At 46.3% G+C, this 18,706-nt stretch overlaps 1 protein-coding gene across 1 annotated transcript in view; it reads left to right on the top strand.

The window, feature by feature from the left end:
• The window catches only part of ASXL2 (ASXL transcriptional regulator 2), a 46,727-nt gene extending 31,877 nt beyond the window's left edge, over positions 1 to 14,850 (top strand). The window contains exons 7-10 of the mRNA XM_049784466.1: positions 1,806 to 1,902; positions 3,843 to 3,948; positions 5,809 to 6,541; positions 12,474 to 14,850. Of these exons, the coding sequence (XP_049640423.1) occupies positions 1,806 to 1,902; positions 3,843 to 3,948; positions 5,809 to 6,541; positions 12,474 to 14,807 (3,270 nt within the window). The 3' untranslated portion in view covers positions 14,808 to 14,850. The remainder of the gene's footprint in view (positions 1 to 1,805; positions 1,903 to 3,842; positions 3,949 to 5,808; positions 6,542 to 12,473) is intronic.
• The last annotated feature ends 3,856 nt before the right edge of the window (positions 14,851 to 18,706 follow it).

The raw sequence follows: 18,706 nt of genomic DNA, 5'->3' as shown, positions 1-18,706 counted from the left end.
AAATTGCTCCTGGCTTGGAGGACCATATGGGATCCAGGGGAACAAATCACAGTCAATCCTAGGTTAGCATGTGCAAGGCACATGCTTGCGCACCAATCCCTCAGAGGATCCTTTGTGACACTGGGATTTGAACCTAGGTGGTGGCTCCTGTCACCGCATGCAAGTGCTTTATCCCCCGGACTGTCTCTCCAGTCACTATTCCTTAAAATAAATAATAAACTTTTCAGGAAACACCTTTTACATATGCACTTATCATTTTGCAGATAGATTTTAAATCTGTGGGGAAATTTTTTATCAGAAGGAAGATGAGTGGTAGAGAAGTAAACAGATTTTTGTAGAAAAGGGCTTTGTTATAAAATAGAGGCATCATGGATGATAGTCACGTTTCCATAATATTAAGTGTATGCCCATTCTTTTTTTTTTTTTTTTTTATTGTGACCAAAGTGAATTACACATCTTACACAGTGATAGTTAAGGTACACAGTGACAATAAATGAGGGCCTTTCCACCACCAGTGTTGTCCTCCCTTCATCCCTGTTCCCAAGCATATATCCCTTATCTCCTCCTTTATCCCCAGAATGCTAGTGTAACTAAAAGCATATATGTTAACACTAATGTAAACCGGGGGTTACTCCTGGCTGTCTGCTCAGAAATAGCTCCTGGCAGGCACAGGGGACCATATGGGACACCGGGATTCGAACCAACCACCTTAGGTTCTGGATCGGCTGCTTGCAAGGCAAGCACCACTGTGCTATCTCTCTGGGCCCTACTAGTGGTTTCTTAAAGGTTTAGAATCAAATGCGCACTGTAAAAGCAATGTTAGAGTGGCAATTATCGTTTGCATGAGCCCACCAAAGTATGGGGGTCATGGAAAGGAAAAACTTTGGCCTAAGTACAAGGAGACCCAACCCCTGAAGTTTCCTGACATAACACCATTTCTAGGCTCCAGGCAAACTAGTTTGTCCATTCCAGATCATTGTCTGTAGTGCCCATACAGTTATATTTTTCACAGTCTCTGTTGTTGGTATCATGTTTCTGTATTGAAGATCCTGGAATCTGTATATCCTACATTGAAGTCAGGATGGTGCAGAGCGGCGTCTAATTTCAACTCAGAATTAAAGGGCAATGCAGAAAGCCCCTAACCCCATACCTGGGAAGAGCTAGCCTCCAGGATCAAGGCACTGGAAGCCAGCTATCTGCCCGGCCCCTCCCTCTGCTCCTCCCCCCTAGAGTAGGAAATGGGGGGAAGCCTGGGGACTCCTAATAGAGTCCATCTGGAACCCACAGCAGGCCACTCGAGGTAGCACTCCAGCCAGGCCTAGAGTCCAGGGGGATATAGGGGAATGGCTGGAGGCCTGCCAAGCCTCCCAGCACCCCCCAAGCTAGGGAGAATGCCAAGTGTATGCCCATTCTTGTCTAAAAGGGAGAGCCAGAGGGATAATACTTGCATGTGGCTGCCCTGATTCATTCTCTAGTGCCTTAGGTTTTTCTTGGGTGATACTGGGTTTAGCTTAAATGCCCTCCACAATATAAATGAAAAATTAAGGAAAATGAAGTCTGCTTCTACATGATACATTTATCCTTTTATGTGCAGTTTTTTTTTTTTTTTTGGGGGGGGGAGGCCACACCCAGTAGTGCTCAGGCTTATTTTTGGTTTCACACTCAGGGATCCCTCCTTGCAGTGTTTGGGAGAACCACATATAATGCCAGTGATCAAACCCAGGTTAGTCATGTGTAAGGCAAACACCCCACCCTCTGTACTGTCATTCTGGCCAAATCTTTTTTTGGTTTATTCTTTATTCTAGGTTGGCCCAGATGGCCTGATGAAGTTAAATGGTTCTGCCCTCAACAATGAGTTTTTCACCTCTGCAGCCCAGGGCTGGAAAGAAAGACTCTCAGAAGGTAAGTGTCCTTCTGTGTTTTACCCAGCGCTGGGATGCTCTGAGTACCAGAAGAACATCTTGGCAACTTTGGGTCTTCATGAGCATTGGGTCAGTTTTGGAAGGCAGAGGTTGAGGGTTCTCTGTGAGACAGGTGCTGACTCAGAGCTAGAATCTCATGGGTGTGTTTATATTATTGGTGTATTTCAAAATGCTCACTGCCCTTATTATTTTTTTTAATTTATTAATTTTCTGGGATTGGGCCAGAGCAGTAATACAAAGGGTAGGGTGTTTGCCTTGCACACAGTTATCCTGGATTCAATCCCCAGCATCCCATATGGTGCAGAGTGTCTGATTGAAAGCCAAGAGTAATCCCAAGAGCCCTACTTAGTGTGGCCCCCAAATAAAGGAGAACACTACAAAGTAGAAGTCCTAGGTTGGAGTCTGACAGCCACATTCCTCTCCCTGTGCCAGGTCTGTGGTTTCCACATTCTTCTTTCCTTCTTGACCCAGAAATGATTAAATCTCTAGCAGGGTCCAGAAGAGCAAAGAACTGGAGAATGTGCATTGCATGTATGAGCTCCAATTCAGTGCTCGGCACTACAGGTTCCCCTAAGCAGTACTAGGAATACCCTGGTGCTAAAATAATCATCCACTTGATGTGCCATTTCCATTTTTCTTTTTCTTTTTCTTCCTATGTGATGCCGGAAATCAAACTTAGGATCTCACACTTATCAGACTTGTGCCACATTCCCAATTTTTCCTTCTCACTCTGCACATCTTGTTTGGGGTTCTCGGAATGCTTATGTTTTTACTGTATAAGTGGGTCATAATAGCATTCCCAGATCCCCAGCAGATATACCTAGCAGGGGGTTAAGATGTATGTGCACATCAAGAAATTGTTGGACACAGCCATCATTGGTATGTTGTGTCTTGTTATTAGGGCACTGGGTTGATACTTCCAGAACAAGTAGGAAACAGGCAACACCAAATCACAAATCCCTTTCCATGGGGACTCAATTTTGTTAGGGAAAAAAAAGACTCAAAACACAGTTTGCCCTATAGAAACAACTTTCAAAACAAAATTGCCCAACATTGTTAGTACCCAAAAGCACAGAATTGATTTCTGGTGGGAAAGACATGAGAGTTTCCAGTTCGGTGGTAAAAGCCTGATGTGCTGGGAGAATTCTGTCAAGGACGGGAACTGTGCTGTGCCCAGAAGGTTGGCCAGTGTGGTTGACTGAGAATGCTGAAGACTCCCTAGGGTGGTGTGCGAGCACCTCTTGGTACTCCCTCGGGTTGTCTGAGGAGTTTCTGTTAATTTTCTCAGTCCTATATGAATCATGACTTGCAAATAGTTAGAAGTTACAAGCAGGAACTGGAGAGATAGTACAGCAAGTAGGCCTTGGACATAGCTGAACCTGTTTTGACCCCCAACATTGTATTTGGGTCCCCCCAAAGAACAAATACTCCTCGCTTAATGACCTACCTGTTTAGCGACCCTTCGCACTTAATGACCATCTCTTCACCGTTACATTATTTTATTTTAAATATCCTTTTTCTGTCTTGTACACTCTACAGTGCCATACTATGGTTTTTGGTGCTTTAATGTACCTACTTTACTAACTTTATGCTCTGTAATACAGAGCAGTACTATGTGTAAATTTCACAACCTATGCAAATTAAAACTAGTGGAAGTTTTCAGTTTGATCTTTCTCGTTATTCTATTCAGAATACTGTATTATCAAGTACTATGCATATACTGTACTACTGTATATAGTACATGCAGTTCCTCACTTAACGACTAATTCGTTTAATGACCAAACGGAACTTGGTCGTTAAGCAAGGAGTATCTGTGCTGGCAGGGCTGATCCTCAAGGCCAGAGCACAGAAACAAAACCTGAAAGAGAAGTTGCGAACATTTTCCTATTGAATGTCTTTTTTGGGGGGTGTACATTGCAGGTGAGTTTACACCTGAGATGCAGGTGAGAATTCGACAAGAGATTGAGAAGGAAAAAAGAGTGGAGCCGTGGAAAGAACAGTTCTTTGAAAGCTACTATGGCCAGAGGTAATACCAAGATAGTTTCTATAAAGCAAATGTTAAATCTTGGAATCAGTGTCAAGTGATGGCTTATCTCATTGCTCTGCCAGAAAAATGTAGCCCTCTGTTCCCTCTATATTTTCACTGGTTCTTCATCAGAACAAAAATAAAATAATGTTAGGGGGCTGGTAAGATAGTGTGGGGCTTAAAGTTCATACCTGCTATGCCACCAATCCTAGTTGAGTCCCAAGCATCAAATGGTACCTTGATCCCTGCGAGGTTGCCTGGGTAATTCCCAGCACTGCATCAATAGGCCCTTGCATTGAACTGCTGACAGCTCAGCAAAGAAGGGTCACTAGACCCACTGGACAGTACTTGGGAGCCTCATCTCCCATCCCTATCCTTCCCCCCACAAAAAACAACTAAGGTATATATAATTGGATGATTGTTATTTCAGTTATTGAGTTGCCATTGTGGACAAAGTGGTTTCTTTCAAAAATGTCGAAGTTTGGGGTTCTGCTTCATTGTCAAAGTTCCTGTGCTGCACCACTACCAAAGACTTGTTCAGTTCACCCCTCAGGTTATTAAAAAAATCTCCAATTAGGGGCCGGAGAGATAGCATTGGAGGTAAAGGCGTTTCCCTTACATGCAGAAGGTCGGTGGTCCGAATCCTGGCGTTCCATATGGTCCCTCGAGCCTGCCAGGAGCAATTTCTGAGCGTAGAGCCAGGATTAGCTCCTGAGGCTGCTGGGTGTGACCCAAAAACCAACAACAACAAAAAAGAAAATCTCCAATTAGAGTCCCTTTTGGGGAAAAGATTGGCTGTTCATTTAGTAATTTGAATCCTGCACATTTTGTGTGTGTGTGTGTGTGTGTGTGTGGTTTTTGGGTCATACCCGGCAGTGCTCAGGGGTTATTTATTCCTGGCTCCAGGCTCAGAAATTGCTCCTGGCAGGCACGGGGGACCATATGGAACGCCGGGATTCGAACCGATGACTTCCTGCATGAAAGGCAAATGCCTTACCTCCATGCTATCTCTCTAGCCCCGAGTCCTGCACATTTTTAATAGCACTTTATTAACTCCAACAGATACCTTAACCCAGTGCTTCTCAATTATTTTCTGTCATGCCCTCCTAGGAAGAAAAAAACATTTTTCGCGCCCCCGCGCAACTGTAAATTGTATCTTTATTTAAAAAAAAAACTTTAACCTGCAAAACAAAAATATATCAAATAATTTAAGCTGATTTTTTAATCAGAGGTGATGTCTGGATTAATGGCTCCAATGAGCACATTTTGCAATGCCTAGCTTTTCAAAGCGGGGTTTGAAACAGAACACAGCAACTCAGCTCCAGAGACATACAGAGACATAAACACGGTTCTAAGCTTGTTATGACAGTGTTTGCCGAGGTCAGACATGCCCTCCCCTTATGGAGCCTTGCGCCCCACTATTTGAGAACCACTGCCTTAACCACATTCAGCCAAGATTTCTAGATCTGTATCATGGACCCATACCCATAACCAGCTCCTCCACCAAAATCCAACATCCAAGCCCTAAATAAAAATAGTAAAGTCTTTGGAGCTATTAAACATTGCAGTTATGTTTGAGGCAGACCCCTGTGTGCTAACTTGTTTGTCTGCATTCCTGCCTCTGCATCCCTAATGCCAGCTAGAACTCAAAACTTATCTTCATGTCAGTACCCGAGGTAGGGTTTGAATTCAGGCTCTCCCCTTCCAGAACATTCATCAGGAACAAGAGCATAAATAAGAAAGGAGCAAAGGCCTCACTTAAAAGGGTTCTTTCTCCTGGATTGCACTGCCCAAGTACCTCAGAGTGATATCATGGACTGGGGCAGTTGCTAAACTCCCTATCTTTTTTCCACTTTTTAGTTCGGGCCTGAGCCTAGAGGATTCAAGGAAATTGACAGCTTTTCCCAGCGATCCCAAAGTAAAGAAAACCCCAGATGAACAACCCAAAGCATTATCGTCTCTAGAGGCACCCCCTGTCAGTATAGCCCCAGTCGTTTCGCAGTTCGAGCCCACCAAGGAAGAAATTGTGCAGATGCCATCACCAGTCAAAAAAGAAGCGCCTGAAAGCCCAGTGAAGGGGCAGCCAAGCAACTCCCCATGCCCAGAGCCTCTTTCCCTCCCTGTTAGCAGTCCCAAGGAGCTCAGCGGTCTTCCTTCGAAGTGCCCAAAGGAAGAGCCACCCCTGGAACAGAAGCCAGTTGTCTCTGTGGAACAAGAGTCTGAAAAAGAGAATCATCTCACTAGCACATCGAGTTGTGACAAAAACGAAAGCCAAGAAGTTGTGGTGACACCACAAGAACCCAAGAGTCCTGCGACAGAGACACCCGCCGTCAAGGCCAGTGAAGAGACAGTTCCACAGGAAACCTCCACAAAAGAGCCTGCGTCAGGTCCCACTGAACACAACCTCGAAGGCCTTAAGCGTAAATCCTCGCTCACACAGGAAGAGGTTCCTGCAGGCTGGGAGAAGAGACCGCGGGTCACCGAGAATCCTGTCACTGACAATCGCCAGCAGCCACAGCCATTTCCCATCTCATCGCAGCCCTTTCTCCCTCGAATGGACAAAGTCCAGGTGCGCAGAGTCCCACCTCTCAAGGTAAGCGAGTGGGAAGAAATGAAAGAGCTGTGAAAAAGGCTTTTGAGTTGAGCCCACCAAATTTCCAGGCACGTGTGATCCTTTAGTGCAGAAGCAGCTTTCTCTGTTTGGGATGCTTAGAACGGTGGTCTTGGATAAAGCCACTAATGACTAGCCTTTACAGTTGCACCCTGTAGGTATTTGTGGGCATTTGAATAAATATGGTACCCAAATACCTAATGAAACCTCATGCCCCCCAACCCCCTGCTGAAAATCATAAAATAAGTCTCAGCAGAAACACAAGGTGGTCATGGGTATGACCCAGACTCTCAAAACATAGCATGTGATGTGGATGCCTCAGGTCTTTTTCTTGCAGCCATTATTGCTAGGTTACTCTTCCATCGTGCCACACTTTTACTGGGGGGCATTATTAAGATGATTAAGCTCTGCTGGTTCAATGTCATTAACTCCATTTTAGCCTGACACCGTTACATATAATCTTTCAGATTCTTAGAGCATGGTCTCTGTCCTAGTTTCAAAAGAATATATTTTGGCAGAACTGAACTCTAAAAAAATGCCAAACACATTTTTACTATTTGGGCTAACACTTAATAACATTCAATTTTTGTTGTTGCTGCTATTTTTATTTATTTATTTATGCATTTTATTTGTTGGAACTATTTTATTTATTTTTGGTTTTTGGGTCACACCCGCCAACACTCCTGGTTCTATGCTCAGAAATCGCCCCTGGCAAGCACTAGGAACCATATCAGATGCTGGGATTCGAACCACGTCCTTCTGCATGAAAGGCAAACGCCTTATCTCCATGCTATCTCTTCAGCCCCGGAACTATTTTATTAATAGGGGATGGAGAGATTATATAGCAAGTAGAGTACCTGCCGTGCTTACAGCAAACCTAGGTTGATCCCCAGTACCCCAGTTGTTGCCCGAGCTCCACCAGGAGTGATCCCTGAGCATCACTAGGATGGGAGAAGTGATCCATCACTGTGGCCTAAACTCTACCTTCTCCCAAAGCGAATCTTTTGATAGTATTAAACATATTGTGTTTGTTTTTTCCAAGTGAGTACAGAATCTGCTTGTTCATATTAGGAATGTATTTTCTCCTCTTTTTTTTTGGTTTATTTAATGAACTATAGTTCTACCAAGGTCTATGCCTTGGAAATATTTAGTCAAGAATACTTTAGGGGGACTGGAGAGATAGCATGAAGGTAGGGTGTTTGCATTGCATGCAGGAGGATGGTGGTTCGAGTCCCGGCATCCCATATGGTCCCCTGAGCCTGCCAAGAGCGATTTCTGAGCGCAGAGCCAGGAGTAACCCATGAGCGCTGCTGGGTGTGACCCAAAAAACAAAACAAAACAAAACAAAAAAAAAAAGTACTTTAGGGAACTTCCCCCTTTTTATTTTTTGGCTTGTTGGGGGTGTGTGTGGTCATGCATGTCTGTGCTAAGGGATCACTCTTAGTGGAACTTGGAACTGTGGGGTATGTCAAGGATTGAACCTGATGGGCTACATGTAAGACAGAGAGAGATATTGTTCTATCTTGGACCTTAGTCAGGAGTATTTAATCAAGCACTGTGTGACTGCTCTAATTTTGTTCATTACTAAATATTCTGTCTTTTTTTTTCCCCTTTCCAATTTTTGGGGCCACACTCAGGTGTTTGGGTGCTGCTCCTTAACAGGTGCTCAGAATCGCTCCCAGATGTACTTTGAGAACCGTGCAGGCCCTGGGATTGAACGCAGGACTTATGTGTGCAAAGCTTGTACTTCAGTACTTCAAGCCACCTCCCTGGCTCTTCCCGTTTATGCTGAGATTTATGGTTTTAGAAGGAAGGAATCACCCCATCTTTCTCCCCGTTTATTTTATTTTATTTTGGGGAGGGTTTGGGGTTATACCTGGCTGTGCAGGGCTTACTCCTGTCTCTGAGCTTAGAAATCACTCCTGGCAGGCTCAGGGACTATATGGGATGCCGGTGATTGAACCTGGGTTCGTCCCAGGTCGGCTGTGTGCAAGGCTAATCCTCTCCACTCTGCTATCACTTCGGCCTCTCCCTTTGTTTTAAAAATGCTTTTATGGAGACCGGAGCAATAGCACAGCAGTAAGGCATTTGCCTTGCACGCAACCAACACAGGATGAACGGCGGTTCTAATTCCAGCATCCCATATGGTCCAGTGAGCCTGCCAGGGGAGATTTCTGAGCAGAGAGCCAGGAATAAACCCTGAGTGCAGTCGGGTGTGACCCCAAAACAAAACAAAACAAAATGCTTTTCTGAGGCCAGATCAGCTGCATAAATGGTATGGCCACCTGCCTTCCGCGAGTAGCCTAGGATGGACCACGGTTCAATCCCCCCACGTCCCATATGGTCCCTTAAGCCAGGAGCAATTTCTGAGCACATAGCCAGGAATAACTTCTGAGCGTCATCGGGTGTTGCCAAAAAACCAAATAACAACAACAACAACAATAATAATAATAATAATTAAAATTTTGGGACCAGGAGAGAGAACATGGAGGGAAGGCGTTTTCCTTTCATGTAGAAGGTCATTGGTTCAAATCCCGGCATCCCTATGGTCCCCCATGCCTGCCAGGAGTGATTTCTGAGTGTGGAGCTAGGAGTAAACCCTGAGTACTGCTGGGTGTGACCCAAAAACCAAAAATTAAAAAAAAAATTTTTTTTAAAGCTTTTCTATCATTAACGTAGGCTTTGCCAGAGTCTGACTGTATTACATTAGCCCTCTTCTCTAAAAGCATTAGAAAACTTTCAATATGGGGCTGGAGAGATAGCATGGAGGTAAGGTGTTTGCCTTGTATGTATAAGGACAATGGTTCAAATCCCGGCATCCCATATGGTCCCCTGAGCCTGCCAGGTGCGATTTCTGAGCATAGAGCCAGGAGTGACCCCTGAGCGCTGCCGGGTGTGACTCAAAAACCAAGAAAATATTTTCCTTCTTTCCCATCAACCCTCTTAAAACACAGACTTTCTACTACAAGCTACTTTAACATTCTCTTACTCTAGACCCAATTTCAAGTCCCACAGTGTTACACAAAGGTTAAAGGTTATTTACAGTGATACAAAGCTTTTTAAAGTCTACACGGGAAAATAATATGTGGCATTTTGTATGTGTGATACAAATAGGCATATAAAATATGCACATATATGGTGATGATGATTATGTACATAACTATAATACAGGATGGCAAACAAGTTTGACACAAAGAGCCAAAATTTTAAACTGTGAGAGTCAGAGAGCCACACCACGCAGTGACCTGCTAAAACAGACAAACATTCACACAAAAGCATATAATTTTAACAACAATATATTAAATACATATTGCATTTTGAGTGAGGGTAAAAGTCCTGCAGTGATGGTGAGGGTGTGCTGCATCCTCCACACTAAGAACTAACGGCAAGATGTGACCCAACATGTGACACACGGGTCCTCCGCTCAACGGCCCGTGCAGTTATTTCTGAGGGATGGGAGACGGGATGACACAGCCTGGGGGCGGGACTCCGCGCTTGGAGATCTCTCCTCAGAGGTCCCTCCTTACAAGCAGCAGAACAAAATCCAAACTTGGCAAAGAGCCACGTTCATTTTGGCTGGGAGCCGCATGTGGCTCGGGAGCTGCGTGTTCGACACCCCTGCTATAATATAATGTGTGTCTATATAGAAAGGAAGACAAGTACAGAAAACTCAAGCATTGTGCCAGAGTGATAGTACAGCCATAGGGCTTTTGCCTTCCTTGCATGCAAACAACCTGGGACAGACCAGATTCGATCCCCAGCATCCCATATGGTTCCCCAAGCCTGCCAAGAGTGTTTTCTGAGTGCAGAACCAGGAGTAACGCCTGAGCGCATAGCCCAACATCCCTCTCCCTCAAGTAAAAAAGAAAACTCAAGTTTGAGTGATGTTTTACATTCTGTACATTTAACATAAAAAACTGATTCCAAGTCATTGCTGCCGAGACAGCCTTTAATAGGTTTGCACTTAAAAAAAAAAGATGACATTGCATTTATTCCATATGGATGGAAAATAAGGCAATTTACTTAACTATATAAAGCATTACTTTCAAGTTGAATGTCCTTTTTAAAGGATTATCATTACTTGTAACGTGTTAGTACAGACTTTCAGCCATTCCACTAGACATCAATTTCTATGCCACATCCGTTGTTACTCTGAGATGATGCTCAGGGAGAAAGTGGCAGGCTTAAGGCCTAAGGTGCTTCCCTTACACGCATGACTCAAAACACAAGAAAAAGAAATGGGAACAGGGAACCTGGAGCGATAGCACAGCCTTGCATATGATCAACCCAAGTTCGATTCCCGGCATCCCATATGGTCCTCTGTGTCCCCCAGGAGTGGTTCCTGAGCACAGAGGCAGGAGTAATCCCAGAGCACCATTGAGTGTGGCCCCAACTACCCCCCCCAAAGAAACCCAGGGCTAGAGGGAGATTTCCTAAGTACTTTTTGCCTTGCATGCAACCACCCAGTGTGATTCCTACACAACATGCCCCTCTCTATCATCCCTATAGACAACTGGGCCCCCCTCCCTCCTGTCTGTCTTTCCTCCCTCTTCAGTCAACAAGCCAACAAACACTGTCCCTGCAACTGCTTGTGATATTCTCATTTTATCCTCCTTTCTTGCAGTAATGTAATTTTGTTTTTTGGGAGCCACAGCCAGCAGCGCTCAGGGGTTACTCCTGGCTCTGTGCTCAGAAATCACCCCTGGCAGGCTGGGGGACCATATAAGATGCCAGGAACCAAACCCAGGTCCATCCCGAGTTGGCTGCCACTGTGGTATTGCTCCAGGCCTGCCCTTTTTTAAATCAAAATATTATTACCGCGGTTTGATCCCCCGGCGTCCCATATGGTCTCCCCAAGCCAGGGGCGATTTCTGAGCTCATAGCCAGGAGTAACCCCTGAGCGTCAAACGGGTGTGGCCCAAAAACCAAAAAAAAAAAAACAAAATATTATTACAACGAAAGGTCATATGGTGCTACTGTATTTAATTTTAGGGAGTTCTAGATAAGGAACATGTTTTTGTTTTTTTTTTTAAAAACTCAGTGATCTAATTCTCCCACTCCTCCCCCATACACACACAATTAAGTTACCCTAGTCAGTGATAGCTAACCCTTTTGAGCTTGAGTGCCCAAACTGCCTCACAAAACCAAAGAATTTTCTCAAAAGTGCCAGCACGTCAATTAAACCTTAATAACAAGATTTTTAGTATTTAAAAACTATGTAGCATGCGCCGCATTTCTTAATTGCGGACCTTCCTGCATGCCAGCTGCAAGGCCTTCCTTCGCGTGCCACTGCTGGCACATGTGCCATAGGTTCGCCATCAGGACTGTAGATCATCTGGAACAGTTATTTCCTCGTTTAAGCTCCACCAGCCACTAGAAAGATTTGGATCCTAATGTTTTTTAACCAACTCGAGTAAGCTCTAAAACCACTCTCATTTTTTGTTTTGGGGTTTGGGTATTTTTCTTCTGGCCACACCTCAGGGTACCTGGGATCAAAGCCAGCTCAGCTGCATGCAAGGCAAGAGCCCTACCCACTGCGCTTGCTCTCTCTCTGCTGTGGGCACTCTCGTTCTCTCTCTCCCTCTTCCCTCCCTCCCTCCTCCCTCTGCTGTGCGCACTCTCGTTCTCTCTCTCCCTCTTCCCTCCCTCCCTCCTCCCTCCCCCTCTCTCTCAAGATGTGTCTAAAGCAGTGAGTCAGGAATAGCAGTGATACTTCAGAAAGACGGGCATCTCTAGCAGTGGTAGAGGATCTGGGAGCTCCCCAGAAACAAGCTTGTCACTCCTTGAATTGGGCTGAGACTCATAGCTGCACCTGCATCCCATTGTCACAAGGGGTGTTGTGGAATGCCACTGTCAGTGCAGATTTGTCATTAATAGTGAAAACTGAACTCTGGTTTCCACCTGCTTCTTTCAGATCCCGGTCTCCAGGATCTCCCCGCTGTCATTTCCTACATCGCAGGTCTCTCCCAGGGCTCGTTTTCCAATCGCCATCACTAGTCCTAACAGAACCGGAGCCAGAACCCTGGCTGACATCAAAGCAAAAGCCCAGCTGGTCAAAGCTCAGAGGGCAGCGGCGGCGGCTGCGGCGGCTGCCGCCGCCGCTGCCTCTGTTGGAGGGACCATCCCTGGACCTGGCCCCGGGGGCGGACAAGGCCCTGGGGAGAGACCGGCCACCGAAGGAGGGAGCCTGGCCACAGCCGGAGCCGGAGCTGCTGGAAAGGGCGCCACCTTGGGACTGGCAGACACTGGAAGCCGGGGAGGTACGAGAGACCTTCTACCCTGTGGCCCAGAGTCACAGCCTCCTCGTGGCCTTGGAGCACAACTACAGCAAACCCCCTCAGTGCCTCCCACCCCTGCCAGCAGAGGTACCTGCCTCCCCTTTTCAGCCCACATGAGCACCCCATCCCCAACATTAGGGCACATGAAGAATGAAAGACTTAATCCCACCCGGGCAGCAGCCCCCGGGAGCTGCAGGCAGGAGAAAGCACCTTTACCCCCCACTGCTCCTGCTCTCCACCCAGGGCCTCCCCTTGGTCAGGATGCCGCTGAGAACCCATCAGAGCCCCAAGCAGGTTCAGGAAAGAACACCCCAAACCCTGTGGCCTCCACAGACACAAGTGCCAGTGCTTCAGTGGCTCCATCCCCCTTACTCAAGACACCTCCTCTGACCATAGCCACTTTAGAAAAGCTTCCTGGGCAGCAGGTCAGTGCCACACCAGCACCTCCTGCACATGCTCCGGCCTCCAGCACCTTGCCAGCAGTGTCCAGCCTTAAAACTCCGGGAGCCACCTCTCACATGAACGGGCCTATGTCCAGGCCCAGCTCTAGTATCCCCGCTAACAATCCTTTGGTCACGCAGCTGCTCCAGGGCAAAGACGTTCCCCTGGAGCAAATTCTGCCCAAACCGCTCACCAAAGTTGAAATGAAAACTGTTCCACTGACCCCAAAAGAGGACCAGGCACTAGGGACGCCTGAGGGACCCACCGGCATGGAGAGCAGTGCCGGAGATGAGGGTCAGGAAGTGCCACCCCAGCCAGCAGGCCCACAACCTGGCCCAGCCTTGCCGAGTAAGCAGCTCCCCCAGATGGCCAGACCTCTGCAGGTCTTCTCAGGTAAGGACCTGAGGGACCCTGGCATTGAATTGCCCCAGTACCAAGAAGGACTAAACAAAACCACCCACGACCAGATGCTTCAGACCCTCATCCAGAGGGTTCGGAGGCAGAATGTTCTTCCGCTGGTCCAGCCATCCCAGTTCAGCTTCCCCCACTCAGGTTTCCAGCCCGAAGACATCTCCACCAGCCAGAGGTTCATGCTGGGCTTCGCAGGCAGAAGGACCTCCAGGCCTGCCATGTCAGGTCACTACTTACTGAACATCTCCACCTTCCGGAGGACCCAGCCCATTGGTGTAGATGACCGCTTCTGTGGTGGCAGCCCCAGCGAACCTCTGAAACGGGGCTCATCAGACTGTGAGCCCATAGCAGGAGACAGTGGCAGCCACCGAGACGAGGACACTGACGATGACAGTGATAACGACAGTGCCGGGGAGGAGCTGGACTCCAATATGGGCACGGAAGGAGGCGAGGCCAGCTCAGGACCCCCCAGCAGAGCACTCCTTGCCACCCAGGATGGCTTAGTTCAGAAGACTGTGAAGGCAGAGACCCCAGGGTCTGAGCAGCCTCCTTTAAGCAAGGGGACTTACTTGTTCACCAGAGGCCCAGCCATGGATGGGCAGGCACTGGCCCGAGATTTTATCCAGGCTGCCCAGAAGCAGATTGCCCAGGCAGTGCGGGGTAAGTCGGGCCAGGGCAGCCCCGAGCTCTTCAGTACCACCCTGCCACGCCCTGCAGACAGCCCTGGCCACCAGCCGCTCCTCCTTCCGCCCCTCCGAACCCCCCAGCTCGGTTCAGGCTACCGGGGCCTGATCAACATGTCTTCATCCGACCTGGACCAGAGCTCAATTGCAGCAGGGCTGCCTGACACTACCCAGGTGCCCAGCAATGTGGGTGACGTCATGTCCTTCTCGGTGACTGTCACCACAATCCCAGCTGGTCAGGCCCTAAACCCTAGCAGCCACGGCCAGAACCTCCCCGTGCAGGCCTTCACAGAGGAGAACAGCCTCGAGGATCCCCCCGCCAAGTGTTACTGCCGCTTGAAAGCCATGATCATGTGCAAGGGCTGCGGTGCCTTCTGCCATGATGATTGCATCGGGCCCTCCAAACTCTGCGTCTCCTGCCTCGTGGTCCGGTAACATGCCCGGGCAGAGGGGAGGAGGCGGGGTTAGAATCACAGAAATAGAGGAGATTTCTGTTGTTCTTAAGAGTCAGATGCTGGGGCTGGAGAGATAGCATGGAGGTAAGGCGTTTGCCTTTCATGCAAGAGGTCATCGGTTCGAATCCCAGCGTCCCATATGGTCCCCCGTGCCTGCCAGGAGCAATTTCTGAGCATGGAGCCAGGAGTAACCCTGAGCACTGCCGGGTGTGACCCAAAAAAAAACCACAAAAAAAAAAAAAAAAAAGAGTCAGATGCTACTTAATCAGGAGCCGGTGTCAGATCTCACGCGATAGAGGAAGAGCACCTTGTATAGTAAGTCTGAGTCAGGTGAGACTTGGTAAATTTGTGACAAGTTTGCACTTAAAAAATCATGTAAATATGTCACATCTTGTTCTAACCTCCTTTCTCCAAGTGTTTAGGTAATAATGTGCTACTTTGAATTCAAATTTGTGTTCCCCTTCATGCAACTCTTGAGAGAAGTGGAACGGAAAGCCTTGTGCGTGGTGAGCGAACGGAAACTGCCTGTCTCCTTTCTGCCCTTCCTAGGAAGGCTCAAACCTTAGCAGGGCTGGGAGGCAGGCAGGACTCGCCTCCTTCCTTTAGGCAGACTGTACTGGCCATCTGGTAAGGTGTCCTGTCACAGTAGCTCAGAGGTGCCAGCAGTCTGCTTGCGATGTGAGGATCTCTGCTGTTCCCTAGGGCCAGGATCTGGCCCGTGACAGGCCCTAGAATGAGGTCTGGGAAGAGTAGGGGAAGGAAGTATGCCCAGAACCCTCATTCCTCTGCAGGGCAGTGACTCCAGCAATCCTTTCCAAGCATAGAGTTGTTCCTGTTCCAAGCAGGCTTGAAGAACAGCAACCAGAATGACATAGAAGGTGTTCATGCTGAGTAGTTTCAGCTCCACATTAGTGTGCAAAGGGAGGAAGGGTGTCCACAGCTGACGAAATGCAGACAACTTTGGAAAACCACTTTTAACACTAGCGAAAGGTAGCCTCTCCTTTTCTCCTTTTCTCTGCACCTTGGATCGAATGTTTGAGAGCCTGTGTGGCTACATAGCTCATTGCAGCTGCATTTGCCCATTCTTTTAACTCTGACTGCCAGGCATCTGAAGAGTATGGCATAATCCTCCTCGTGTCTTGGAACATTCTTGTGTGCTCACACTTAATCACACAGGAAAAAAAATCACTTTTCCAGTTATAGGAAATAGGATTTCTGTATTGGATCTAAGCATTAGGAACTTCTAATGAAGGTGCTGAATTAGATGCCTCAAAGAATATCTAGAAAGAAAGAGAAATAAATGGGCTGCAAAGAGTTAGTATTTTTTGCTTACCCCTTCTTTAAATTCTTTAGTGTCTAGAGAAATTTTGATTGCCTATATGTAAGTCGTAGTTGACATTCCCCCCTCAAACAGTTTTACCTGAATTTGTTATTTAAAAATAAAAGTTCCCCAAACCCACGAGGAGTGATTCCCTCAGTGCAGAGACTCAGTGCAGTCCTGAGCACTGCCGAATGTGGTCCAGAAAATAGAAGGGCAGGGTTTGCTAATGGTTCTCATTTGCATATTAGTTTTAAGTCTCCTTATCTTTTAAAAGTGAAAGTGAAAATGTTGGCACAGCCTAGAGCAGCTAGGCTTGTGCTTGGTATTAAGAATGTGATTTTTCAAAACAGATAGTCTAAACTTGTTATTGGAGTCACGTTCCAGATTTAGAAAAAAGTAATCTTTGCTCTGTCTCTTTCTGTGTCCCGTCCCTCTCCTCATCCCAACCTCAAACCCATTTAATTCAAACCCCAAGACCTTGTTTCTAGGTGTTTTTTTAACCCAAGGTGAATATAGGATTAATATTTGTGTTCTCAGCCAAGGCAATTTAATTTCCTTTTACCCACTTAGTTAAGAGATACACAAGGATAGGTAATTATCGCTCTAGGAATAAAGTAGGAATCAGAAACCATGGTTCTAGTTCCCAGATTCTAGTGCCCTGTGTCACAAGGAGGTTTACAAAGACCAATTACAAGGGAAACTTCTCACACCCATCTCAATGCCAACTGAGGGCTGGTCTGCGTGACTTGAACACTTTGGAACTACTGATCCCATGCGCAACTGTGCTTTCTGGTGTCCGGTGTCGATTGATCAAGGTGATTTTTCTTTTTACCTTTGCTTTCAAAATAAGTTTCTCCTCCCGGCTCCAGAGAGTCTGAGGATGCACAGGCTAGCCTGGGCCGAGGGGAAGCATCAGGGATTTTCAGGCCCATTTAGAAAGCGAACCATAGTGTGCCTCTTCATCTTGACCTAGGCTTTTGCAGAAAGGTCCTGAGGATTCTTTCCACCCAATTTTCTTAATATGTGATACCCAGTTGACAAAATTGTCATTTAGGTCTGCAGTCTTGGTTTTGGCCAAAGTGAGACAAGTGTTAGATTCTCTGAGCTTGGTAGTAATTTGATTACCATCCGCATTACTGTTTCAAAACAGTGCGACTTTAAGCAGAAAGTTATTCATCTTGTATTGGGGGGAGGGCTATTTTAACTTAGTTAAAATGTGAGATTTTTTTTTCTTTTTTTTTCTCTCTTTTTCCTTTTTTTTAATGAAGCAGTAAGAACCAGAAAACCTTTATTTTATTAGCACATAGTATTCCAGTATCTTGAAAACATTTTAATTTTCCTACATTTCGGGGGTTCCTTTGCCTTTCAGTTCAATTTGAAGTGTCTAGGATGTTCTTCACTCTTTTTTTTTTTTTTTTTTTTAATTGCACTATTTCCAATAGCTCCTCAGGCCTTAGTTCTTAAACTTGGACTCCAAGGCAGCCTTCAGAGAGGTTTCAGCTACGCCTTGGAATCTACATTCAGAGTAGCCCTCCCAGGCTCATCTAGCAGAGAAGTCCCCCCAGATCATAAAAGAATCTTTCCTTGAATAAAAATTTTAATTCTGTTAAAATAAAGCCAAATAAGCTGGATGGAAGGGGAGCACTTGCCCTATCTCCATTTCAGAACCCCCCCATGCTTGGCTAGCTGGGGTCTCCCAGGTAGCATTGAAGAAGGGCTAGCCTAGAAAGGGGTGCTGTTTCTCACAGTCAGGAAGCATACTGTCCCCAGAACAGGCGGGCGTGTCTAGGTGTTTTAGGGATTATCTCATTTATTAACTAGCCAAAGGATGACCTCACTGCCTTCCTGGTGAAGGTGTAATTCATACATATTCATGACTTGACAGTTCCTTATTGCTTCTGATTGCCTTTCTCCACCTTATCCTTAAAGCACTCTTTGGTGAAAATGTTTGTCAGAGTGCGGGGTCTTCCCTGGTTGTGGAGCCGCCATTTATTCCCAGAACTCCCAGCACTCGGCCAAGGGCAGTCACAGCTCAGCTCATCCGCTAGTCCAAAGAGACTTTGAGAAACATGACGCCAGGCAGGGATTTGTTGTACCACGTTTCAGTACCTACATGCCTACTGAGAAAAACGGTAGGGAAAATGTTTCCTAAAGTTGAAATACAAGCTTCATAGATTATTGGTTACTTTATTTTTTTTTAATGCTTTACATTTGATACAACTATTAAAAAAACAATTTTAAAAATAGCTTTCCAGTAATATATTTTAAGTAATATATATTTTAATATCTATGTAAAAATAAAAGCGACAGTGGAAGACTGGATTCCTCCTGTGGTATGGGTATGTTTGATGTAGGGCCTCGCTGTTCGGGCACGGATAATTCTAGAGGAAGCTACTCTAAAGATGCTCCAATTCTTTCAGATAAATGCAATAAGGGGGATAGTTTGGGAGTTTTATTTTTCATTGTAGAAGAAAGTTGACTTATTTACCACAGGCTATTTTTTCCCTTCTGGCTACAAGGTTTGTACAGACTGGTTTGGTAATGCTAAAATTTTGTGT

The sequence above is a fragment of the Suncus etruscus genome, chromosome 12, assembly GCF_024139225.1.
Source record: "Suncus etruscus isolate mSunEtr1 chromosome 12, mSunEtr1.pri.cur, whole genome shotgun sequence".
NCBI classification, from domain to species: domain Eukaryota; kingdom Metazoa; phylum Chordata; class Mammalia; order Eulipotyphla; family Soricidae; genus Suncus; species Suncus etruscus.
Note: the sequence above shows the minus strand (reverse complement) of the source record. Positions and strands in the feature narration are given on the sequence as shown.